The sequence below is a fragment of the Cetorhinus maximus genome, chromosome 10, assembly GCF_964194155.1.
Source record: "Cetorhinus maximus chromosome 10, sCetMax3.hap1.1, whole genome shotgun sequence".
Lineage (NCBI taxonomy): Eukaryota > Metazoa > Chordata > Chondrichthyes > Lamniformes > Cetorhinidae > Cetorhinus > Cetorhinus maximus.
This window is the reverse complement of record NC_135888.1, coordinates 29384113-29412048: the sequence shown is the minus strand read 5'-3', so window position 1 is coordinate 29412048 and position 27936 is coordinate 29384113. Positions and strand designations below refer to the sequence as shown.

At 42.9% G+C, this 27936-nt stretch overlaps 1 protein-coding gene across 1 annotated transcript; it reads right to left on the bottom strand.

Annotated features, from left to right (window-relative positions):
- On the bottom strand, positions 1-26690 carry nelfb (negative elongation factor complex member B). Its single transcript, XM_078550288.1, has 13 exons — positions 26073-26690; positions 22856-23019; positions 15573-15672; positions 15113-15343; positions 12460-12645; positions 11840-11952; positions 11645-11747; positions 9810-9905; positions 7481-7623; positions 6388-6494; positions 3192-3333; positions 1523-1631; positions 1-990 (listed from the first exon to the last, which is right to left on the bottom strand). The coding sequence occupies exons 1-13, from the start codon at positions 26172-26174 to the stop codon at positions 853-855; spliced, it is 1734 nt and encodes a 577-aa protein (XP_078406414.1). The 5' UTR covers positions 26175-26690; the 3' UTR covers positions 1-852.
- Positions 26691-27936: the final 1246 nt, after the last annotated feature.

The window sequence follows — 27936 nt, the reverse complement described above, 5'->3', positions numbered from 1 at the left end:
GAATGTCAATATTTCAACTTTATTTTACAAAAAAAGTGTTACAAAGTTTTTGTACCTATCTTGTTGCTTTATTAAATAAGAAATGAACCATTTTTTCCATTATTCGTGTTGAAATAAACACATTTACACTTATTTGTTCAACATTCCATTGTTGCTAAACCATTAAGTCCATGTATTGCAGTACAACACTCAAAATTTTTGACTTAACTGACCTGGATCCTGAAAGTGGTTCCTGTCACCAATACTCTTTAAAACAAAAAGTCTGAATGGTTCCTTTTTAAAAACTATGTTTTAAAAGTTCAAGATCCTGAATCAATACTTTCACTGACAAATATACTGACCATACATTCCTCTGGCCAGTAAATTAACTACTCTTCTGGACTGTGAACACCTGACAGGGTAAACCAAATATTATTTGTAAGGGAGAGTAAATGTCGATAATAGTAGAAACAGTTGAAAAATGCCACCAAAGAGAATTGCAATGATAATGATCTTCAGTAATTCAGTTACTGATCTTTGAAGTTTGCCATTTGGACTTTTGACCAGCTCTGATACGTTCATGCTATTGTAAAATGTTAATCTGCAGCTTCTTAAAAATATTTATCGCGGAGCTATCTGTCCAACATGTAATTCTGCAGCTCAATGGAACAGTTCATTTGATTTAATTTTAGTTTGTGACGAATGGGACAAAATATTTTAATGAGCAAATGTACCACCTTGTGACTATGCATAAGGGATGACACAACAGAAAGATAACGTAGCTACTGTGCTTCACGATTCACCTTACAATAAAGGTTCCTGTCAATTGCTAATGCACAATAATGCTTCAATCCAAGTAGTAAGCTGGAACTATCAGATGGCAGCTGGTGTAGAGACAGTTCTCAATGGCAGTTCCAGTGGTGGGGTCTCCACTGTTTGCACAGGGCTCTGCTTAAGACTTTCTAGCTTTTCAGTAAGTTGAGTATACAAGTCCTTCACTGCTTCAGCGCTCTGCAAAATTAAAATGGAATAAGAAAATAAGTGTTAAGGTCAAACAAACATTTTTTTCTAAAATCTATCACATCCTTTTCAATGCTCATCCCTGGCACCTTGGCAAGATTCAATTTCAATTTGAATGCCCGAATGTTTTTGTTTCTACCACCCTATCAGGTAAATGATTCCAGACATTTATCAGTGAGTGAGGACACTTATATAAAGTATACAAATCTACACAGCACCTCCCTTTAATTAAAAAAAACAAAGCCTTGGGTTTCTTATGGCCTGAAAAATATACTCTTTACAGTACCAGCTCTTACAATCTAATCGACATTTGCCCCAAAGTTAAACACAGCCAAGCTTGGTTATGCAGGAATGTAATTAAGCTTTAAAGTCTTGCTCAGGCTCAAATATTAATGCTCCTTTTAAGATTAATTGAAAAGAATGTTATTTATTCATAGTACTGATCTGCACCTCATTTCCCACTTGACTCCCATATCTTGTCATTATCTCTCATTTCTTATCTTTATACAAATAGCTACCTCACCTGTTTGGTAGGTTCCAGTGCTTTTTGCAATGAAACCATTTTTGAAGGTACCACTTTATGGTGAAGGTGTAGCAGTAGTCGGAGGATATGTCTGTGCACATTTTCTTTACTGTAATAGAACATGAGACAGGATATTATGGTCATTACAAAGGATTAGAAAGTGAAAATTGCTGTTGCCATTTCAAGGAGCAGGTACCTGTATTACTTAAATTCTAACATTACATCTGGTCATTATCTTATTGCTGTTTGTGTGAGCTTGCTGTGCATAAACTGGCTGCCTACAATACTTTAGTAACTGCACTTGAGAAATACCACATTGGCTGTAAAGCGTTCTGGGATATCCTAGAGCCATAAAAAGCACTGTACTGATGCAAGACTGTGTACAGCAGTTCACTTGTTTGGAAGACAGTTGCTGAACAGTAGACAACGTTACTGGTACAAGAGAACTTCAAAAAATACTGCTGCTTTACTTTCCTGAGATCCAAGCAACTGACATTAAAACACAAAAACAGAACCTGTTTAATGCCACATCAGCATCCTCAAGTTAAATCACAGCATTTTATTGTACATTAGCCTTTTTTTCCAACTTTATCAGACCACTCCTCACTTGGTTCACTGATAAGAATTCATAATAGACAGAAATAGTGTGGCCCAGGTTCTTAATTCACTTCGCTACATTTGCCTAGACATTGACAAAGGAACTCTCTAACTTATAAAGGATCTCTTATTGGAATCACTGGTGATGTTGTACCCAAGGAAAATTCATTCATTCATATGTACTCTGCTCGAAGACAGGTTCTTGGCTCATTCTCCGCTGATGCTTCATCCTGAGCCTTTTTCTTGGCAGTTTTTGTCAGTGATGGTTTGCCATAGCCTTCCACTTTCAGGCGCAGGATGAGGAGGCAGGTCCCAAGTCTACCCCAGCCAGAACAGGAATCAAATCTGTGCTGTTGGTATTATTCTGAACCACACACTAGCCATCTGGCCAACCGAGCTCCCGGCAGCCCCCCACCACCATTCCCCCCACAAAAAATGAAACTATCCAGTGTAAAAAGCTAAAAGCTGAACAGGTGGGTAAGTTAATAAAAAAAAGCACCAATTTAACTGACATGAGGAGAATGCATTAACATATGTCAAAGGCTTACTTTCGGATGAGCCCAAATAACACCCACACTCTTGGAAGATAAAAACTGCTGTCACAAAAATATATTCCAAGAAATTTATCACAAGACTTGAATTGATCTGCACACTTGCTAAAATAACCTCTCAAATCAAAGTACAGAGTCAACTTTACAATCAGACAAAATGATTGAAGCCATTAGTCAGGCAAAAAATATAATAGTGATTTTCTGTCACTAGATTTCATTCAAACACTCGGTTAACACCAAGCTTGTCAAGAACATCTGGCTCAGAACTCTGAACCATTTCATTCTCATTTCATTTCTGGAATCAACTTCTGGAACATATTTAAATTGATGGAATCCTGAATGGACTTAGTTTCCAAACCCGAGAACAGTTTGTGCATTTGCTAGAATACAAATTTGAGTTAACTGTTCTCCCTCATTGGTTTCAGCATGAGATATCTCCAAATATTTCTTGGTAGCTACAGCCCTGCTTGCAATGCGTTCTATAAAATGCACTGGATGTACAATTTTCGTTTTTTTTTTACCTGGAGAATGTTGTAAGGATGAAGCCATCAAACAGTGCAGTACAGAATTCCTCTGTAGCAAATTCTTCCATCAATAATGTTAAATGGCTGGTAAATAGATGCAAGAAAATATCGCTAAATGCCATGTCATTGTAGGTTTCCACTGCAATGAAATACAAAGGACACTTAACCACCTCAATTGACATCAAAATTTGTTTTTAAACTGCAGCACTTTCAATTTCAGGGGGAAAACAAGAATCTACATGAATACAAAAGACTACAATTTTAGTTTTCAAAGTTACCAAAACTTCAAAATTATAAGTATTCTGAGCTCCGTTATAAATTTAGATGATAATTGTGGAGGTTTCACTACCCACCAAAATTGAAGAACCCACCTCCCTTCCTGTGATGAATGGAAATGTTAAGAGCAACACTTGGTATTGCAAAACTACAGCAAATCTTGACTTTGCCACACAATTCAATGGTGAATGCAAGTTACCTAATATATACAAACTGTGGAGCGAGGACCCACATCCCTTTTCCTTAGATTTGTGTCTATGATGAATGAATCCAGACCTACTCTTATTAATACTTGAAAAAAATTATTTTAGAAAATAAGTTTAACACTAGCTCTTACACTTGTAAAGTTTTTAAAACATTTTCAGATCACACAATGAGTAAAGGCACTGGCCAATATAGCACTAAGCTACAGGGACTGGAAAATCACAGACCAATTCCTGGTCTGTAGTGAGTTAGCTGATGTCACCTTGGCCAATGGTTGCGCTGCTAAACTGGCAGCTGGGATATGATTGAGGGCCCAAAAAAAAAGCCAGGAATTCCACTCTGGATTAAAACCGTGTTCACCTTGGCTGCAATGCCCTGCATAGTTCAACAGCCTGCCAAAACTTATTTTCCAGGCCCATACATAAAAAATAGAAACTGGTAAAAGTACTTGACTGTGTCAGTGGGACTGTCGACACCTTTCAAATAAATCCTTCCTTTTTCAATATATTTTTATTTCTGCATTGAATCCACAGGTTCTATGTCTAACTCTTATCACCAAAACTTCAGACATCACTAATAGATCTCCTGGTGCGTTGACCATGGAAAATTAGGATGCAGCAAATTTAGTTCAGTAGATTGGTGATGCTGTAGGTTTTTGTTTGGGAATCTGCGGATTCTGGAGCTTATGAAACTCTGTTTAATATAAGACAAGTATGTAGCTGCTGGCATGACTGTAGCACAGAATGGTGATGCCCAAATAAGGAAGGTATGCCACACATACAAATATATTACAGATTCTAAATTTTATTGCATGTAAAAAAATATTTAAGTATGACAGTAATTTAATTAATTAGGTTTCTGGAGACATCTATGAAGTAATACGCAGGGCTGTAGCCAGTATTTATATAGGGACTGTGAAATCTATAGCGTCTGCATACATTTGGAAGATGGACTGAGGCTGCTCAGCACCAGTTACATGTTCTGAGAATTCTGTACAGTTCTACTGCCAAATACAACATATAAAGATGTCGTTTCATAAGGAACTATGGTTGATTCCAGCACACAGTTGAAATCTTCTCCCCTACCTTTTGTTATCATGTATACAAGTAACTCGCTGCATTTACAACTTTACTGCTGCACAAAATGAATTCATTGCAAAGAAAATGTGCGCTTTTAGAGGTCTATTAATCTTCCTGATGAATTTTAAAAGTACTTGATATTGTTCTATCAGAATCATCTGCAAATCCACTCTGAAAGTTAACAGAGAAAAACATATAGCACCAGTGTTGTCATTGATCTTATTTCGGTATCAATATCCTGTCATGGGAAAAACATCTCTTTGTGACAGTGATAACTTGTCACAAGTTTCTCCCACCATTGATGGATCAGTCCTTCAAGCTGGTGTTATACATCTCAAAATATCCATTTCATGCACCTCTGCCTTCATCTCTTCCCCTCCCTCCCAGAACGCTTGCTCTCACTTTCCACTCCATCAGCCTCCGCATTCAATGGATCATCCTCCACCATCTCCAGCTGATGCCACCAAACACATCTTCCCCTCCCTTCTCCTTTCAGCATTCTGCAGGTGCCGTTCCCTCTATAGTCCACTCTGTCATCACTCACAACACCCATTCCCCTCCCTACAGCACTCTGATGCAACACCTGCCCTTTCATCTACTCCATCCTCACTGTTAAGGGCTCCAAACACATCTTACAGCTGGAGCTGTGATTTACTTTGTATCACTGCTCACAATGTGATCTCCTTTACACGGGGGAGATCAAATGTAGACTGGGCGATCACTTTGTGGAACACCTCCATTTAGTCTGCAACCGTGACCCCAAGCTTCCAGTCACCATTTTAATTTTATGTTCCACTCCTACCTCTAGTTCTAGTGAAGCTCAAACGGAAGCTCATGGAACAGCACCACATCTTTCAATTAGGGACCTTCTCAACATTGATTTTAATAACTTCAGATCATAAACTCTACTCCTATACAGACAGCAGGTATTGATAATGGTTATGGTGTTGCTGTTAACAGTTCCCCCAAGGCCCATCTTTTGTTTATTTGTCCAATTATCATCCTTTCTGCCTTGCACCATTGTCCCTTTTATCATTTAATCATTCCTGTCTTCCACCTTATTGCAGAACTTTCCTTTTGTTCTCTTCTCCCCATCTCCTTTCTCTGCCTCTACATTTGCTAAGAAATTGTCAAATCTCCAACTTGTTCCAGTTCTGACTAAAAGCCACTGACTGGAAACATTAACTCTGCTTCCCTCTCCATAGGCTTGCCGAGTATTTCCAGCATTTTCTGTTTTTAATTTCAAAATACTCTCTCCAGACACTTCCCAAATTTGGAAGGACAAAGTTATTTTAATGTAGGGTGCTTTTCCATAATTGGAATGAGCACAGTACAAAGATGTCCCACATTTAGTACATTTTCCTGGAATTCTTGTAAGTTTTAAATTATAGTCATTCACAGTTCAGTCCAAGTATTAAAACTCTACTGAGAGACTATGCCGACACTTGTCCCCTATCACTCTGAACCACCGTGTATACATCAAATGTGCATTTGACACAAATCAGGATCCAATTTTTTATGTATTAATTTTATATATGATTTATAAAGCTTTATGGTAGAGCTGGTGCAATATTTACAAAGGAATTTGAAAAGAAACCTAAAATGATTGCCACATCATTAGTGTAGCTACTCACCCAGTGAAGGTAGTAAGCGGAGAATGGCATTCTTGTTCCTCTGTTTCGTAATATGCAGTACATAGTACAGTGCGATTTCACAAGCTACACGATTCTCCAGAACAAACCTAGCAATGGAAGAAACCTAAAAGTTTTGTTTTATCTCCAGTTATCTTGATTAGAATGCAACATGCATGATTTGCAATATTTCGTTTTCTATGCGTCATTTAAATCTAAATTATATTTCCTACTTTATGCTTCCTGGTTTTGACCCTATATGTCTCAGAGAGGAAAATTCATTCTAATTGGATGAGGAACCGCACTGTTGCTTGCTCTGTTTACAAATGCCAGAACTGCCCTTTAGAAGGTCCTGCACTTGAAAATATGTGGGATAAGATGAAACTTCTGTTGACAAGCCTGCAACAAGTCTCTGGCAGACATCAGTAAGTGCTGTTCCTGTGGCCTCTGAGAGCAAAATCCAGACCATTGCTTCACAAGAGATTTGTAAGGAATACATACGTTACATACTATTAGTACTAATGTTCACTTTTCTTTAAACATGAACATTCATGTTACAGATTTTCTCCTCCTTCACTATTCGCTCAGTTAGCTCAGTTGACTAAATAGCTAGAGTGTGGTACACAATGACACCAACAGCATGGGTTCAATCCCTGTACCAGCTGTGGTAGTTCATGAAGGCCTGCCTCCTTGCCTTGCCCCGCGCTTGACGTGGAGTGGTGTGGTTCCAGCTATATAACAAAAAGTCTCTCTCTAATGGAGAGAGATGCCTATGATCCTTCATGCACCATGTCTAACTACCTCACCTTCACTATTCAGAAGGTGGGGGCATTCTACTAGTAAATTCAGTCCCATTTATTAAATTGTCATTTGTGACTGAGAAATAATCATAATTTAACTTCATGCTTTGTTAACTTTGTAACTCGGAATCAAGAAGCTAATTCAAATCTTCTGTCCGATGATTCTGTCCAAGTCCTTCATAACGGTGTTAATGCTCTGTGAACACTATGCAATACTTTATGAACTGTTCTCATTGAGATAATAAACTTATTTTCAAAATTCAAAAGGTAAAGTTGTCTCCTGGACAATGGCGTACTTGATGAAAGATTCTGGGAGGCTGGTGGGATACAAGTTTGCAGTCTTCTCCTCAGTTGGCAGTTTTTGGTCCACATTGAAACTATGATCATCTACCACAAATGCCATCAGATTGGGTAAGAACTTAGTGATCAGTTCTATCTCCTAAAGAAAGATCACAAACAGAAATGGAGTATGTTTACAAAATAATTTATTCTTTGAACATAAAGATTATTTTAGATCTTCTACGATTTATTTGTCCACCCATCATACTATGTCAAGCTATTATAAAAAATTACAAAGAATATTAAAAGTTAAATCTATGCAGGTTGCTAACAGACTTGTTATGTTCTGAGGCTTTTGTTCTGACTGCAGACCGACAGAAGGTATTTAAGCATCTTGTCACAATATAAGGTTAAAAAGTGACACTGTGATAAATCAGTAAGTAAATGCATTAAATGGTGTGCACAAGCCATGAACTCTCAGCCAGGAAATGTGGCAACAATGCAATTGACCCATCACCAAATTAAGAAACAGGTAAAAAAAAAGTTGTCATTTGGTTAGAGTCAGTCAGGGTCAGAGTCAATCAGCAAACTCTGAAGGAAGTACACCTGTGAATACTGGGTGATGAGAGCCAGGCTAGGATGTACAGCTCTCAGGAAGCTGTCAACAATCACAATGAACAGCTACTGAGGTGCTGCACTAGGTTTCCCCATCTGTAAAACTGGACCAGGAAGGGCAATGAAAGGAAAAGTAGGGATTAAATCAAATAGCAAATCTGTGATCTCAGGTCTGTGCCAGCAATTTATCAGTAATAAAATAAAAAATAGGTTTCAAATGTAATACTTTTCACAGCCCCTATTTTAGCCCTTGTAAATCTATTTACTTCACAAACAGTTGTGCAGGCCTTCTCTGTTAACACCTCCAAAGGAATTCGCCTCCACCATCTGCTTTTTATCTTCAACATATGTTGAGACCATTAGGCCAAATGTGAGCAGTTACCTTTTTGGAATCTTACCTTTACGACAATGCATCTCAAGTTTAATGGAAATGAATTAAAAAAAATATATTAACAAAAAAACATTCCACACAGTCAGTCATTCAGTCGGAGGCACTGACATGAATGGCAACAACCTGACTTACTAAAGCTTGATTATGACTGCTGTTACCAGAGGTGGCCCAGCACCTTACCCATAAACACTGCTCAGTGATTAAAACACATTCGTCACGTGTATAAACATGGAGTGCTGGAGAATTTCAATTGCTGTTTATCGATGGAGTGCAGTCGATTTTTCCTTCTAAGTTAAATAATGAAATGCCAATGTAGAAGTGGCAACAAGTGGCATGGAGGGGAACATGCAGCTGTTTGCCCTTGTCCTTCTAGGTGGTAAAGATCATGGGTTTGGAAGGAACCTTGCTGAGCTGCTTCAGTGCATCTCATAGATGGTACACACTGCTGCCATTGTGCGTCAGTGGAGCGAGTGAATGTTGCAGGTGGTGCCAATCAAGCAGGCTACTTTGTCCTGGATGGTGTCGAGCTTCTTGAGTGTTGTTGGAGCTGCAATCATCCAGGCCAAGTAGACAGTATTCCATCACACTCCTGACTTGTGCCTTATAAACGGTGGGCAGGCTTTGGGGAGTCAGGAGGCGAGTTATTTGCCGCAAAATTCCCAGCTTCTGACCTGTTTTTATTGCCACAGTATTTATATAGCTGGCCCAGTTCAGTTTCTGGTCAATGGTAAAGCCCAGTATGTTGATAATGGGGGAATTCAGTGACGGTAATGCCACTGAATGTCAAGGGAAGATGGTAATTGCTTGTCACTTGTGTGGCGGGAATGTTACTTGCCACTTATCAGCCCAAGACTGAATGTTGTCCAAGTCTTGCTCCAGGCTGTTTCAATAACTGAAGAGTCACGAATGGTGCTGAACATTGTGCAATCATCAGCGTACATGATTGTACGTTATGATGGAGGGAAGGTTATTGATGAAGCAGCTGAAGGTGATTGGGCCTAGGACACTACCCTGAGGAATTCCTGCAGTGATGTCCTGGGACTGAGGTGATTGACCTCCAACAACCACAACTATCTCCTTTATGGTATATATGACTCCAACCTGCTAAGCCTATTCAAGTCTTTTGGGCCATCTGTGAAGATGTTAAGCATTCAATATAATAAAAAACATTTTGTACAGTTCAATGAATTAAGTATAATAAAATAGAAATGGGATGTAATGTCAGAAATGCAATCATTTCAGATCGAGCCAGGAAGTCACAAAGAGCTTCAATAATCTGTTACTGTGTAGAATGTTAATAGCCAATACCATTAAGTAGTGGATTAGGTTTCGTAACTTACCATTTTTGGTTCCTTGAACACCTGACTGTCAATCATATCCCAGGCCCCTTGACCCAGCGAGAGCATACGCAGCAGGAGGAGGAGGTCTGGACTGTCCTGTTGAATTCCACAATTACTAGTCTTCAGTAATCCATTAATCTCAAGACAACTTAATTTAAGAAAAACTAGATTTTGGAAGAATAGACATCTTTCTCACTTTATAAAAGTAATATTCAAATAAAATCATTCTAAATATTACAAAAATGCAAAGCAATATAGAATGCTCTACCTGTAGCAGACAAAAATATGGATGCTTGCATAATATAACTGAAACACTTGTATTTATCTAGCAGCTTTAACATAAAGTGGCTCAAGGCACTACACAGGTGTGTAAGCTAACAAAAACTAATGGGGAGCCAAAGAGATCTTAGAAGAGGGTGACTAAAAGACTGGTCAAAGAGGTAGATTTTAAGGGAGGTCTTAAAAGGAGGAAAGGGAGGTGGAGCAACAGGAGATTTAGGGAGGGAATTCCAGAGCTTATCGTCTAAACATTAAAACAAGCCCCCACCACCGTGCCCTGAAAATTAGCATTTTGAGTAGAAAAGAAATGCTTTGCTAACTCAGTAAAGAGCTCAAAATAACAAGCTTTCACAATTTATTTGATCAGAGATAAAAACATGGCTGAAATTACACAAATAGGAATACAAGCTAGCCACAAAATGGTTCTGGAAAACAAATACTTTATAAGCTAATGTGATAACCATTGCAGCAAATATATTTTGACAACAGATTGAAGGTAACTGTCGCAACTATTACAAATGTCTTATAAGATCAGTTTATTTTATTTACAGTGCTTTTAGTTTTTACACATTTTAATTCGTTAATGTCCCACTCTTTTGGCAACTTTTAAAATGTCAAATTACAAAGGATTATAAGTAACAACATTTCTTCAATAATTATTTAAAACAAATGTGTCCACTCCATCACATGATAACTAATTTGGCTTAGTCTGAGTTCAGCTTCTGAGAAAGCCGAACTGAAACATTTGGTATGAAATCACTGCTTAAGTACTGCTGTCAGACCTTATGTCAATTATATGCTCTGGCTAAATAATCCCTCCGAGTTCTTTCTGCAATAATGTTACAATTTAAACAAAAATAATGACGTGGTTGGTGGACATAGTGGTGAGGTGGAGTTTAGGGCATGAAGGAATGAAAAAAAGCAAAAGGAAATTTTGCAGTTTTACCAAAGGTCTGAATTGAAAAAACAATAGCTGATCACATAACAGGATGCAAAAGGCATCTTGTCATTTTACAAGACAGTAAAGGACATTTTCTGCTTTAAAATATGAAAACCATCACCAACAAGAGCATAATCTGTATTATGGGGGTTAAAATTTGGAAACAAAAAGATCAGCCTTTTTTTGAACTACTGCATCAATTCTTTGAAGAAATATATATTCTCTAATTAGCATTTTTCAACACCACTTCTCTATTCTTGTTGAAACACTTGATAACTAACATTAAATCTAAAGTAACATGGGTCATATTTTGAACACTACATAATGATCACTGCATTTTGCAATTTGGCCAAAGCCAAACCTTTGGGATGTGAAATTATCTGAACTTCTGCTTCCATGAGAAAATTGACTGAAAAAAAGTCCAAATCTTAAATCACAGTTCTGTTTCAGGCACTGAACGATGCCAAAAGTTCAATGTCAACTTTAGGTATTGCGTTGCCCTAATCTAAACCTGCTCACGGAACTAACTGGGTGGAACTGTTATGAACTTTAAGGTCAACTGAAACAGTGGTGAAATAGCACACCAGTCTTCAGGAATTAGCATATGAGTACTTACTCTGGGTAATGCATCCTGGCTGACCAACTCCTGCAGGTTTTTCACAGTACTCAGCGCCAGTGTATTTATTGCAAAGGGGTCGCAAAGGATCATCGAGAGGTCACTAAAAAGAGACAGTGTTACCCAAGAACTCCAATAATAAAACAGATTGCATCCATATAAAGCAGGATAATTGTTTACTGGGAGATCACTCACCCTAACACTTGCTCCTGCCCCTTCTTAACTCCATCCAAGAAACCCTGCAATTCTCGAGCTCTCTTTGCATCTACAAATCTCTCTCGAATGCAAGCATCCAGGCACCAGGTAAACTGCAAACAGAGGTCATTTTATATATTTTCAAGTTCTTTTTTTAAGGTGGTTGTTTAAATTGCAAAAACAAATATACTGCAGCTGCTGCAAACCTTAAAATTAAAAAACTGAAAATGCTGGAAATACTCAACAGGTCTGGCAGCATCGGTGGGGAGAGAAACAGAATTAACGTTTTCAGATCGATGACCTTTCATGTAAAAGGGGGGTGCCCACAGTGACACAGAAAACTAACCGCACTGGGGTGAACAATCCCTACAAAATGACTAGGATTGCAATCCGAGGCATTTCTAGGCCATGGTCACTTCAGGCGATGGATTCACTTATTCTGGACTTGAAAAACGCTAAAATAACTGGTTAAGACACAGGCAAAAAGCTATTGCCAAGTAAAACTGCAACTTGTTGCCCAGTCACCAATTCTTACTTTAAAAACAATGTGCCAATAAAACGGATGGGAGATCTAATTTTCAGTTTGTATGCGTAATGTACCTGCCGAAGTGTCACTATACCTTGTGGCAAGGATCCACAGAGCATATTTCACTGATATCTAGGTCGTGTAAAGACATCAGAAGTTCTGCCCGCAGAGTGCAATAATGGACGTTTCTTGTCCGCAGGAACAGAGTGCGCAGAAACTGGAGAACCATGTCATATAACTTCACATTTTTCCCAATCATGTTGGTTAATTTCTGGACAACCTAGACATACAAGGGGAACAGAATCATGAAAACATTGCAAACAAAGAAGGTTATCTTCAAACAAACAACAAAACCTTGAAGGCTTGCAAAAGATAAAGTATACATTTACTATTAATCAGGATGAAATACAACTAATGTACAGTAAATAATATTTTAATCATCCTTGTGATTAGAATATCCAATGGCAAGCCACTGAATATAAAATGTACTCACCCCAAGTACTAACTCCCAAGTGCCTATTCATTTTCTGCAGAACTGTGGAACCAATTTCTGGTTTATTTTTGCTGAATGTTTTCTCCCCTCATTTCAAAGCACTCATTTCTAATTGGTTGAAGTACTACAAGCCAACCAAAGTGGCTATTTTCACATTTAGACAAGGAGATGGTAGACTACTTGATCGATCTAGTCTTCAACTAGCATTTACACAAGTTACTTACAGCTTGACTCACTGGGTAGCCATGAGGAGCAGAAATCCTCTCAACCTCAAGAGTGCTGAAGCAAAATATAGCATCACCATCAAATACAACAGTTTAGCATCCAGGATATCCTACCACCATGCCCACATCTATGTGTTTCTTTTAGGTGTCCATGATTTTATGTATCTTCTGAAAGCTAACATGACTAAGTTATTGCACAGGTGGGCTGGGGGTGAAAAAGTAACCCTCATGTCCCCAAGTAACTCCTTTTTTTAAAAATCATGACACAAAGCCCCTTGGTAAAATTTCAAAGGCTAAATCTGCACCAAGAGACAGAATAAAAATCTAAACAGTACAAGAAGAGGAGAATATTTATAAGTTAGCTAGAACTCCTGTAGCCCTTATGCACTATACCAAAGACACACAACTCATCTCTACACAGTTTAAAACAATTTGCGATTTTGACCGGGAATAAGAATTTTAAAATTTTCTACAATCGTACAAAAAAAAATTGAGGTGAAAAATACATCATCTAGTAAACAGCATCATCATGCTAAGTGTAAACAGCATCATCATGCTAAGTGTCATTCTGAAAAAGATTTTGAATGCTTGTCAAACATTTAATTGCTCAACAATCTCTCTCAAACTCCTTGCTAAATCCTTGCTCCCTACCAGGCACTCCATTAGCCTAACCTCTGACTTGCCCTGAACAATGCCATGGGGATCCACTTGGAGTCTCCAATCACCACTGATTTTCACAGGGAGATGGGAGGGAGATCGCAGGGCTCCATAAGATCCTCAGACTTACATCAACATGTAATTGTCAAATTTCTGTACTTGTTGACTGATTACACTGTCTACCAATAAAGCACGTTATTTGGGAAGTTGATACTGTTGGAAACAATGTATAATCTTTTAGTTGAATATGTATGTGTGTTAAGAAAGGTAAAAGGGCTCCAGTTTCATTTAAGTTTTGTTTATGAACTTTGGTGCCAGAGTGTCTGAATGTACCCCTGCCTAAAAGGTTAGGTATGTATACAAACAAACCCAACAGATATTTTTAATGAGATTTTACAACCCCTGAAGTTAGAGATAGGCTAAAAAAGGGGCTAGAAGCTTAGGGGAAAAAAAAACTGGGCTGTTGTCTAGTGACAGTGGTCAAGTGACACAGAGAAAGACACAGGACAGTTCAGTATGAGTCAGGGAGAGGAGACAGGGTTTTAAGCTCTGATGAAAAAAACTAAGGCTTTTGGGAGACTGAGTTCAGGAAGCTCGTGCTTGATCTGCAGTTGAAGCAATAGTGAGTTTAGAGTGCAGTTTTTGGGTGTCTTTGGGAAAGATACGAGTTGAGTGGGAAGCATTGAGTGAATGCTGAGGAATTCACTGGAAGAAACCATTTGCAACTGTGCCAGTCTCAAGCGAGAAGCCTGTGTGTCAAGATAGTGGTAAATCTTCACTTTGTGTGTCTATAAAGATATTGCTGGGGTGAAGCAATAATGAATATCTGAATCATCTTTTTGTGTTTGTATTGAGATTTTTCCAACCTGTCTGGTGTAACATAGTTCATTTTTCTTGTTTAATAAATATTTTATTCTGCATGTTAAAAGTGCTGATTCTTGTGAATTTGTTCAGTAACTTTCCTCTACAGTTTCTAAAAAAAGTTAGGATCTGTCAAGCCAGGTTTCACTCTGGAATCTGATGTGTCCAGTATTATCAGCTGGTTCATAATACCACGATTTAGAATAACAATAGGAAGTATGCCAAGATTTTTATGAGTCCCAATAGAGAAAAGATTTAAATCCATAGTTAAACAAATCCTTATGGACTCCAATATTACAGAAAAAAAATCCCAGAGCGATTATTACTGCATTTTCCTGCTAAGTTGCCAAGGGCATTAAAATGTTGAAAGAAATCGTGAAGCTTTGTTGAAGTAATATGCAAGGATTTGCTTGCACAAGAGCCACTCCATGTATAAGGTAGAGGTAACGAGTCTTTGACATTTGTGAAATAATCTCTCCATGCTCCTGATAACAAGCTATCCTGTCCTGTACCTCTCCTTGGCGCCTGTTTTTCGGGGATGCTGAGAAGAAGTTGTGCAGGACCGACAGCTCACTGCTGAAGAGGGAATTTTCTTTCTCAACAATATACTGTTTCAACAATGGGGAGACCTCGTCTCCAAACAATGCCTGGTTATCCTGCCAGATCTGACGTTTCACTTCGGTGGCACAGATTTTGTACAGCTCCTTATCTGCCATCACCAGCTTTAACTTCTCTTCTGGTACCTGTGAAAATATACGTAACACAGGGCCATTATGATAACGCAAGGTAAAGATTAGATGGGCTAGAGGTAATAGAGGAAGAACATTGTACATATCAGAATGAGGCAACTCCAATAAACTCTTTAAATATTAACTTGATCAAGATTTTATCATTTGATAAAAATTGCGGCAAGGAAATCCTCAAGCTCAGATTTGACTCAGATTGTCACTTTTCTAACACTTTGCGACTGACCTTAGGTAAGTGTTTCATTACACACATTACAACGGGTTGTATTGATGGAACTTTAACCAATGGAAAACATTTCCCCAGGAGGTCTTCTAGTTTGTTATACCTAAGGAAAAAGGTTCAGAAAAATCATCAAATGGCAGCAATAATGTGTGCAAAAGAATGAAGTCTCACATGAGGAATTGTTAACCAAAAAAAACCCCAATTATAATTAAGGTTACTTCTTTATTAGTTCCAGAATGCCAGGCCATTCTCAATGCTTTACAGCTCATTAATGCTGCTGAAAGACAGCTTAATAAAATTTTATTAAAAATTATTTAATAGTGACATTGTACCATTATAGTTTAATATGCTAAAAAATGCAGCACTGGACAATAGTGTGGAAAATATAATTGCAAACTAAATGTTGAGTTTTTAATGAGGAACAAGCTTGATGAATAAATGAACAGATCAAGAGCCTCTACTTATTTAAAATAATTACATTATGTATTTGGTTTGAACCACATTCCCAATAGGCAAATGGCAAGTAATTTGGAAATGGACAAAATAACTTTGAGTAAATTCTCTGTATTGGGATGTTGTAAATTCTCTGCATTGGGATGTTGTAAATTCTCTGCATTGGGATGTTGTAAATTCTCTGCATTGGGATGTTGTAAATTCTCTGCATTGGGATGTTGTAAATTCTCTGCATTGGGATGTTGTAAATTCTCTGCATTGGGATGTTGTAAATTCTCTGCATTGGGATGTTGTAAATTCTCTGCATTGGGATGTTGTAAATTCTCTGCATTGGGATGTTGTAAATTCTCTGCATTGGGATGTTGTAAATTCTCTGCATTGGGATGTTGTAAATTCTCTGCATTGGGATGTTGTAAATTCTCTGCATTGGGATGTTGTAAATTCTCTGCATTGGGATGTTGTAAATTCTCTGCATTGGGATGTTGTAAATTCTCTGCATTGGGATGTTGTAAATTCTCTGCATTGGGATGTTGTAAATTCTCTGCATTGGGATGTTGTAAATTCTCTGCATTGGGATGTTGTAAATTCTCTGCATTGGGATGTTGTAAATTCTCTGCATTGGGATGTTGTAAATTCTCTGCATTGGGATGTTGTAAATTCTCTGCATTGGGATGTTGTAAATTCTCTGCATTGGGATGTTGTAAATTCTCTGCATTGGGATGTTGTAAATTCTCTGCATTGGGATGTTGTAAATTCTCTGCATTGGGATGTTGTAAATTCTCTGCATTGGGATGTTGTAAATTCTCTGCATTGGGATGTTGTAAATTCTCTGCATTGGGATGTTGTAAATTCTCTGCATTGGGATGTTGTAAATTCTCTGCATTGGGATGTTGTAAATTCTCTGCATTGGGATGTTGTAAATTCTCTGCATTGGGATGTTGTAAATTCTCTGCATTGGGATGTTGTAAATTCTCTGCATTGGGATGTTGTAAATTCTCTGCATTGGGATGTTGTAAATTCTCTGCATTGGGATGTTGTAAATTCTCTGCATTGGGATGTTGTAAATTCTCTGCATTGGGATGTTATTTTTTTTCCCCATTAATAAACTGGATTTTTAGCTTCAGGGTCTTTTCTCCTCCTGTTCTTGGTGACATTTGAAGCCTTGGGAAATTTAGCCACCAAACAACTGTGGCTCTGAACACCTAAGTTATTTTAATAGATAAAATTCAATGATGTCTTCAGTTTGAGTTAAACATGATTTTTGGAGGTGGAAACTTTCAATGGGTGCATGCGTGTAAGTGCATGAGATTACAAACTCAACATGAAGCTAAAGGGGGGTACTGCCGACAAATGTTAGCAAAAGACAAAAAACACTCTAAAATGTCTACATATTATGTTTACCACACAACAGGAGGCTGACACAGTGGGCGGAATTTTCCCAAATTTGCACTAAGTGCGGTAGTGGGCGGGTAAAATAACATTTTACCTGTCAGCCACGATGGTGGTTTTCATGCCGTATCGTCCTGAACCCGCCTTATTATTTATGCACTCCTGGGAAACACGCCTTTTACATGGTGGGCAGGCTGTAAATTGCCCACCCACCATCACCCCACCACTGCATCATGCCATGTTTAAAGTCCAGCTGCAAGCACACATCTCAGTGCTTCCAGCTCACCATTACTGCACAGAAGACATGGCCCTGAAACTGAAGATGACTGCAGCCCCCAGGTTCAGCAGCGTATCTCTCAAGCAACTTTTGGATTCCGTGGAGGCCCGCCGGGATGTCTTCCACCCCTGCTCTGGCTGCAGAATGGGCAGCAACAGCACTAACCTGGCTTGGGAGTGGTGGTCAGTGCCAACGCACTGCAAAAAAGGACAGCCACCCTGTGCTGCTAGAGGTTTAATGATCTCCTCCATTCCGCCAGGGTAAGTCATCTCACACACTCACAAACCCATCACACATCCAGAGAGCTCGCGCTCACTGCCGGTTCAAGGGGCATCACCATTCACTCTCTCACACTCACCATCATTATCCTCATCCCGTCCATGGGACCACTCAACACCCACACAGGCCAGGCATACTTGTCATCTGGCCTAGCAGGCATCCTGCTTACACTCTCTCCATCTCTATCCATGCAGGACAAGCTGGCACACACGAGAGAGAGATCGCAGACCAGTGGCGGAATGCCCAAAATCAAGGTCTTCACGGGCTTTGAAGACAGCCATCCAGCTGCTCAGCAAGGATTGGGACCCTTCCTGTGCTGACGGTGAGGTCGGCGCTGGTCCACCAAGTGAGGGTCCAGCAGTGCAACATCCATCAGTCAGCCATGCCATGAGTGATATGTCCTCTTTTACAGGCCACAGCCATGCACTAATTATCTCTCCTTGCTTTCGCAGGCACATCTGACAAACAGCCAACAGAATTCATGACCCTGGCCTCCAATAAAGCTCTGAAATAACCTCTGAAGAAGAATATAGAGGCACCCTCCCTTAAGTCCCGTCACAGCACTCACCCACACCCTCCACCAGAGCAGAGAGACAGACCTTGGTGGGATCTAGCTTTAGAGTAGCCTCAGGGTCACAATCTGGTGAGCACATCGCACTGTCTGATCCACAGCAGGTGGCGGCAGGGATTTCCCAGACATCCGGTGCTCAAAGGACTGCCGGAGGCCAGAAATTTGCTGAGTCCGAGTCAGATGACGAGTCTCTGGACTCAGTCATGTCACAGTTGCTGGAGCTGCAAAGGCAAGCTCGGGAACATCAGGAAGGGATGTCCGTTGCACCCCTCAGATTGCAACGCACAATGGAGGAGTCTGTCCGCCTTCACTCTGAGGTGATAGTGGTGGCATGCCAACACACCGAGGTCAACACTGGTAGGATGGTGGCCGCCATGGAGACCTTGGTCCAGAATTTTGCTCCTGCACTGCTGAGGGCTCTACTCCATTGCGGATGCCATAGTTGGCCTCCAACAGTGTGTACGTGAGAGGGGTGCCGGGCAGCTCGATCTCACTCCAGCTACCCCTGTTCCTCGAGGAGTCAGCCTGGGGCCCACAGGGAGGAAGATCAGCAGGTGCACACTCCGGGCCCACCCATCCAGGTGACTCCGAGAGTGTCCGGCCAATCTGACTCCCCTCTTCCTGTGATCTCAGCAGCTCTAGCTCCACAGGTCGAGGAGGGTGCCACTGCCACACAGCAGGATCCTGAAAGCAGGCCGGGGCCCTCCAAGTCTTGGCCCTCCAGAGGACGCCCGCCAAAGTCATCACAGGCAGGGCATCACAATCAGCAGGCTGCCTCCACCTCCGCTGTGGATGTCCGGGGAGCACAAAGACATAGCGGCAAGGTTAGGACAGTTGAGGAGAATTAGTTGCACAGCCTGGGCACAGGTGTTAATCACTTGTACAAACTGTTCACTATTGTCAATGAACACCTAAGAATGTCTTCCTGCCTATGGCTCCTTGTTCTGATGAGCAGTGTTCTTGTCACTCAGATGTGAAACCTTTCTGCACAAGATAAAAGCAGGTGTCTCAGTCCAGGGCCTCTTCCCTGTGCTCTGTGCAACCTTCAGACCAAAGTGATGGGCCGGCCTCTCACTCCCTGGAAACATTACTGATGCCTGCACCTTGGCGGTGCTCGTCATTGCTGCCAGAATGTGGCTGCAGGCGCTACAGAGTTCTCATTCTCTCTGTGTGCTCTCAGCATCTTTAAGGGGGGGGTTGGCTCCCATCTCTTCAGCATCTGCGGCCACTGATGCTGTGGCTCAGGTGCTGAAGGCGGACAAAGCATCAGGTGCTTCTAAAGTTTCATGGCTGCGTCTCTATGATATGACCCTGATCACAGAGCGCAAGCGATCTGCCCTCAGCCACACAGGAATCAGGCATTCTCAGGGGCTGCATGAAGATTTAGGGAGTGTCCTCAATGTATGTCGTCACCATCCTCCTGTAATGGAGCGACTATTAGGGCCACTATCGCCTCTCCATGACAGGGGCATTCTCATAGGGTACTCGCGCTGCCATCAGCCAGACTGGAGTCAAACGTTCACAAATGCGATGAGAGGATCTATGGGATCACCTCACTGTATGTCATCATCACCTCCACAAATCTAGCAGCTATGAGGGCCTCCTAAACATGCCTGCCTCATTTAGTCAGTGCAAGGGCCTCATCCCCATCATTGTCGCCTCCGAGGACCTCCTCAGTCTCATCCCCATCGGTGTCCTCCTCAGTGGAAGAGACGTGCAGCTCCTCCATCTCCTCCTCAGCCAGCGCGTCTCCCTGTTGGGAGCGCCAGGTTGTAAAGGGCGCAGCAGGCGACGACAATGCGTGACACCTTCTGTGGACTATATTGCAGGGCTTCACCAGACCGGTCCATGCACCGGAATCTCATCTTCGGCATCCCCACGGTCTGCTCCACCAAGGCGCGAGCTGCAGCATGAGCCTCATTATACCATCGCTCTGCTGCAGTTTGAGACCGCCGCACGGGTATCATCAGCTATGGACTCTGCGGGTAGCCCTTGTCCCCGAGGCGCCATCCCTGTGGCTTCTGTGGATCCTGGAAGGCTCCAGGGATCTGTGACCGACTGAGCATGTGGGCGTCATGCACACTCCCTGGAAATCATGTGCACACCTGCAGGATGCGTGCACACACCAGCTGCACATTCAGCGAATGGAAGCCCTTGCAGTTGATGTAGTCCACTGTATGTTGCAACGGAGATCTGAGCACCGCAAGTGCAATCAATCACACCCTGCACCTGTGGGAAACCCGAGATCTGGGCAAATCCAATCGCTCTTACATCCTAGCTGTCCTGGTTGCGAGCGAAATGCACAAAATGTGTGCCTTCGCAAAGATGGCATCCATGGCCTCATGGATGCATTTGTGGATGGAGGCTTGAGAGATCCCACAGAGGTCACCTGTGGAGCCCTGAAAGGAGCCACTGGCATAGAAATTGAGTGCCGTGGTCACTTCCACAGCCACTGGCAGTGGATGCCCTCCATGTCCCCATGGCACCAAATCCTGCAGTAACTGGTAGATGGGAGCAACCAGTTCCCTAGATATGCGCAGCCTTCGGTGACGCTGGTTTTCGGTCATCCGCAGGAATGACAGGCAGCATCTATAGACCCGCTAGGCGCCGGCCTATGACGGCTTGCTGTGGCTCTTGGGCAGCATGTGCAGGAGCCTCAGCCACCCCTTCTTCCTGAGGTTGCTACTCCTGGCTCTGCGCAGCCAGGAGCCTCAGTGCTATCTCCTCCGTCATTTGCACTCAGTAGGCCATCAGGTATACAGCTAGTTCACCAGGCTCCATGATCCTGATGTACTTCTCCTGCAGGATGAAAGAGAGAGAGACACGTGGTTAGCATGGGTGCACTAAAAATCTGTCCTGGTTAAGTGTGACAGCCCCTTAACGCTTCCTGGAGAGTGCTGGCCCCCACTTGGATGGCCAGAGATTAGTGCGCTGCAAGGCTGCACCGTTAGCTTGAACCATGGGGGGAGACTGGTCCAACCCAGGATGCTGACATTGCAAGAAGCTGTGAAGGCCAGTGACTGCTACATGGCCAGCTTTAGCGAGGAGATTGTACAACGTGTGCAATCCAACTGCTCTGCAGTCCACTAAAGTGCTTATGAATTTACAATCTGTGCCGGGGTCGGGGGAAGCTCTGGAGAACTTGGCAGCACTTTGATGCCTCTGCGATGCTTGAGTGGGCAAATAATCCAGGAGCCCGACCCCAATCATATCAATGTTGCTGCACCTGAGCTGTCTCAGTTGCAGAGGAATGGTCACTTTCTACAGGTTTCCTGAATGCGTGGCCACTTCCCTCACCCACCCTGCACCCCCCACCCCGAATACTGCCCTTGTGCCACCCCCCCACCCACCAGTCGTCTCAATTGTAAGGCTGCACTTGCCCCCGACTCCCCCTCACCCTCAAAAGTCACCTCAGAGGCAGGGCCGCACTTGCCCCCTGCTCCCCCCCACCAGTCGGGCACTTCACCCCGACCCCCCCCAGTGCTCCTGAAGTCTGCAAAGCAACAGGCGACCCCGGCAAGCTCTGCAGAACACTCATCTCCAGTTCAGCCAAAGTGCAGGCCACCAAGTGCATGTCGCCTCTGTGCTGTGGTGAAACACGTCAGTGTATTTTCCCGCCGACGTGGACGGATGATCCAGCGGGGGTGCAAGAGCCTGGCGGAATGGCCTGATAATGATATGCTAATGTATTACAATGAGGTTCCCGATGATGAGAAACGCGGCCTGCCATTGGCGGGCTGAGCAGACAATCGTGACCTCCCTTCCCGCCGTCGTGAAACCAATCATGCCATATTGTCCGCTCATGCCACCTATCACGCCCGCCATCAGCGGGCACGGAAAATTCCACCTAATTTGTGTGTGAAAGGGAGGTTTATTTTTAAAGCATTAATAAAGGAAAAAAACTTATAAACCAAGTTGAATTTTTTTTTTCAGTTATACAGTTATCATTTACCTCCACCTTCTCAATGGTAGCTAGGGATGGGCAATAAATGCTGGCCCAGCCAGCGAAGCCCACATGCCGTGAATGAATAAAAAAAAAAATTTTTAGGGATAACAAAACTGCATTACGATAGAAACCGTTCACTTCAAGCATCATTTGGGAAAGGGAAAAAGTATTTCAAGATAACCTTACAATTCACAACACTCGACACAGCATCAAATTTCTCCTTATAAATGCTGACTCTAATCATTTACTGCCTGTGAATGTTATAAAATGTCATTCTCAGACTTTAAGTGACAAGCCTCAATCATTATAAAACCTAGAGAAAAAAAAATTGATTTGGCCAGGTGCCACACTATCACAATTTGTAACTCTACCTGTCTCCGTCTTTTCCCTCTGATGCTATGGTGGCAACCTTATCCAGTAGTTTTTCTCGTAGTTCATCAAATACAGACTGGTGGAATTCCAGCCTGGGAATGCTGTGCAGGTCCAAGAAAGGTAAAGCTGATTGCAGGGATGGCAGCAAGATTCCATTTTCAATCTGAATTCATCAAAAAAAAAGTCAAATAATATACAAATAAAACCCCAAGATACAGAGAAGGGAGCAATCACAATCCCGTCCTGCCTTTGGCTAAAGTGTGATGATGTTGACCTCTTGAGCAACGTCTATTAGATGGCAAAAAGGTTGCCAACTCCTCCACAAACTTATAACCGGCAGGGTTCTGATTGCGGATTTATGCTTTTATGTGATGGTTCCAAGATTTTAATCTTGCCCTCTTGAAGCAAAATCCATATAGGAAGACAGGTTCCCACAGCACCTTCACCTCATGCACTGAATCATTTCCCTAAAGGCACAGCTGGAGTCCATCACAGCTAACATCTGTTTACCATTAATTCTGCAAGCAGTACATGACATCATAATCTAATCATGGAGCAAGCAAGATCACCTCATTTGTTGCAGAACCATATTTCAGGAAAAAAGAAATTAGATGAAAATCAGTTGATCAGACTTAGGCAAATTTGAATGCCAAAATGATAACCGTTCTTCTGATTTATCAAAATAATATTTAAAGCAGAGTCAGGATAAATGGCTCTTTTTCTGGATGGCAAGTTGTAACTAGTGGGGTGCCACAGGGTTCGGTCCTTGAGACCCCAACTATTTACAATCTATATTAATGACTTGGATTCAGGGATAGAAGGTACTATAGCCAAATTTGCAGATGATACCAAAATAGGTGGGAAAGTAAGTTGTAATGAAGAAATAAGAAATTTACAAATGGATATGGACAGGTTAGGTGAATGGGCCAAAATTTGGCAGATAGAGTTTAAAGTGGGTAAGTGTGAGGTTATCCATTTTTGTCGGAAGAATAAAAAGGCAACTTATTATCTAAATGGAGAGAAACTTTAGGATGCTTCAGTGCTGAGAGATCTGGATGTCCTCGTGCATGAATCACTGAAAGCTAGTATGCAGGTACAGCAGGTAATAAGGAAGGCAAATGGAATTTTGGCATTTTTTTGCTAAAGGAATAGAGTATAAAAATAGGGAAGTGTTGTTGCAACTGTACAAGGCATTGGTGAGACCGCACCTGGAGTACTGTGCGCAGCTTCGGTCCCCTTACTTGAAGATGGATGTAGTTGCACTGGAGGCGGTTCAGAGGAGGTTCACTAGATTGATTCCAGAGATGTGGGGCATGTCTTATGAGGAGAGATTAAGCAGTTTAGGCCTATACTCGCTAGAGTTTAGAAGTATGAGAGGATATCTAATTGAGGCATATAAGATGCTAAAGGGGATCGACAACGTAGATGTGGAGTGGATGTTTCCCCTTCTCGGGCATTCTAGAATGAGAGACCATAGTTTTAGGCTAAGGGGTGGTAGATTTAAATCAGAGATGAGGAGAAATTACTTTTCTCAAAGGGCCGTGAATCTGTGGAATTCACTGCCTCAGAGTGCAGTGGATACCGGGACGCTGAATAAATTTAAGAAGGAGATAGACAGATTTTTAATTAGTAACAGGTTGAAAGGTTATGGGGAGAGGGCGGGAAATTGGAGTTGAGGCCGGAATGCGATCAGCCATGATCGTATTGAATGGCAGGGCAGGCTCGAGGGGCTGAATTGCCTACTCCTGCTCCTGGTTCTTAAGTTCTTATATTACATTGTGGCTTGACAAATCACAAGAGAAGTTGAATGGGTGTTATAGCCAGCTTGTACCCTCCCTCTGCACCTTTCTTTTCTTTCATCTGTTGCTCGAGTACCAAAACTTAACGTTTGACAAGTTCCATTCAAAATCAGCACCTATGGGCACAATATCATCAAGTAACTGGGGAAAACTTTCTCCCAAAGCAGGGGTGGAGGGGGCACGAAGGCAGGGGGGGGGGGCATAGAGAGCACAGGGGGCACGAAGGCAGGGGGGGTGCCCAGAGAGCACAGGGGGCACGAAGGCAGGGGGGGTGCCCAGAGAGCACAGGGGCACGAAGGCAGGGGGGGCACAGAGAGCACGAAGGCAGGGGGGGGGGCACGAAGGCAGGGGGGGGGGGCACAGAGAGCACAGGGGCACGAAGGCAGGGGGGCACAGAGAGCACGGAGGCGGGGGGGGGCACAGAGAGCACGGAGGCGGGGGGGGCACAGAGAGCACGGAGGCGGGGGGGGCACAGAGAGCACGGAGGCGGGGGGGGCACAGAGAGCACGGAGGCGGGGGGGGCACAGAGAGCACGGAGGCGGGGGGGGCACAGAGAGCACGGAGGCGGGGGGGGCACAGAGAGCACGGAGGCGGGGGGGGGCACAGAGAGCACGGAGGCGGGGGGGGCACAGAGAGCACGGAGGCGGGGGGGGCACAGAGAGCACGGAGGCACGAAGGCAGGGGGACACAGAGAGCACAGGGGCACGAAGGCGGGGGGGCACAGAGAGCACGGGGGCACGAAGGCGGGGGGGCATAGAGAGCACGGGGGCACGAAGGCAGGGGGGGCACAGAGAGCACGGGGGCAGGGGGGCACAGAGAGCACGGAGGCAGGGGGGGGCACAGAGAGCACGGAGGCGGGGGGGGGCACAGAGAGCACGGAGGCAGAGAGCACGGAGGCAGGGGGGGCAGAGAGCACGGAGGCACGAAGGCGGGGGGGGGCACAGAGAGCACGGAGGCAGGGGGGGCACAGAGAGCACGAAGGCGGGGGGGGGCACAGAGCACGGAGGCAGGGGGGGGCACAGAGAGCACGGAGGCGGGGGGGCAGAGAGTACGGGGGCACGAAGGCGGGGGGGGCACAGAGAGCACGGGGGCACGAAGGCAGGGGGGGCACAGAGCACAGGGGCACGAAGGCAGGGGGGGCACAGAGAGTACGGGGGCACGAAGGCAGGGGGGCACAGAGAGCACGAAGGCGGGGGGGGCACAGAGAGCACGAAGGCACGAAGGCGGGGGGGGCACAGAGAGCACGAAGGCACGAAGGCGGGGGGGGGCACAGAGAGCACGGGTGCGCGTCTGTGTTCACTCCCTGTAAACACCACAGGTCGGGAGTCTGTTTAGTAACTTGGACTCGGTTCTCTGACTCGGAGCTTCCGGGAGTGAGAGGTCCGGGCTCGGCCGGTCCAGGCGGGGCCCCGCTCACCTGGAACTGGTCGATGGCTTTCAGCGGTTCGGTGCAGTTGGTTAGAGTTTCCTTCAGATCGTCTCCGCTCGCGATGCCAAGTTCCTGCAGCCCCGAGAACATGGCGCCAGGAATGGGGGAGCGACTCCGCCCGCACACCAGCTCCGGCTGGAAACCAGCTCCCCCTGCACTCGGGTTCCTCCCTAAACAAACCTTCCCCTGAAACTTGCTGCTCGTTGTAAATGCAACGCCTCATGTCACTTTTACATCCCCTTTCTGCTTAATTGTTGTTTAATTTTCATTCACCTAAACACATCTAAATTACGAACTATGGAAAGGCGACATTAAAAGTGTTGCAAGCTGTTGGGGAATTACAAGGCCCACACCATACACACTAACTCTCAGTTTTCAAGCAGATAACCTTGCACCACAGCAATCAACTTTTCTCAAATGTAATTTAAGATAGGGTTGCATCAAAGCCCAAGTTGCAATCTTTCTCAAACTGATGACCTTAATTTGTTAAACGATTGGGAATGCACCTATGTTTTCCTGTACTGGAAAAATTGACCCTTTACACTGCAGAGGAACGAAATCAATGAGCAAATGCATCTTCATGCAACTGCTGGCTGCTATCAGTGCACAATTCTATAGTCAAGCTGCAAATTTATCCAACTGCCAAAACACATTTAAAACCTGGTTAATCTTTAACTTGTAGAGCTCACTGGTTTGTTTCTAGGCATATATTCACACTCAAGAATGGGATCCATTACCTTCAATGTGAGGACTCAAATTTTTCTGGAAGATAATGCTCTGGACCCATCTAAAGACAGAAAGCATCTAGTAAGACAAAACTAGAGACAAATCCTGAAACTGCTTTTTTCAAAACAAAATGAACAGAGAGCAACGATTCTGATCGAACTCATATTTAAATTAGAACAATTTGTCTTGTGTAAATAATTGATATAATTGACATAATTGATTGTCCTGTTCCAATTTAAACAGAATAACTTTTTTTGCATTCTTGTCTTCTTGGCCTGATGAAAGCTTGCTTTTGCAGCTTTATCTTTAAAAACCTGAGTGAGCATGGAGTCTTCACTAGACCTTACCAATCTCACATCTTTGGCTGAACTGGCTTTGGCAATTTTCAGTTTAATAAAAACTGGAGTGACAAAATAACCCTTTAAAAAAAAAAATATCTACCTTTGTTTGCAACCATATAGGGCCTAACTTATCGACCACCCTTTCCAACCATATGAGATCAGGGACCTCCCAACACAATTGGGATGAGGTGTTTGTTGATTTACAAAACAAACTAATGGTATGTTATTTACAATCTTTCAGGAAACAACTTCAAAGTCATCTTATTAGTATTTTAACCACTTTTTGAGTTGGTGCCTTTATTTTAAAAAATCCTAATTAATACACTTTCATTTAGAGGTTGTGATTTAAAACAAAGTCTTATTTTCATAGAATCGTAGAATGGTTACAGCACAGAGAAAGGCTATCTGGCCTGTCATGTCTGTGCTGGTTCTCTGAAGGAGCAATTCACCTTGTGCCACTTGCCTGCATTCGCGTTGTAGCCCTGCGCAATCTTCCTGTTCAGATAATATTTTTAAGGCCCTTTTGGGAAAAATAGCCTGGAAATTGTGAATGTGACAGTAAGTTCTTGCTAGTTTTTTTAGGTTGCTAATCACAAGGTACATGCAAAGGCAAAAGCAATCTCTAACCTCCACCAAAAATGCATAGAATTCAAAAAAATAGCCTTGAGTGTCAATCTATAGGATTTGAACAAAGTGGTGACACTCTGCACAATGGAGCACAGTTGTAGATATGAACAACATTTCTTTACTGTGTTGGAGAAGATAAAAGTTAAAACGAAGCCTCA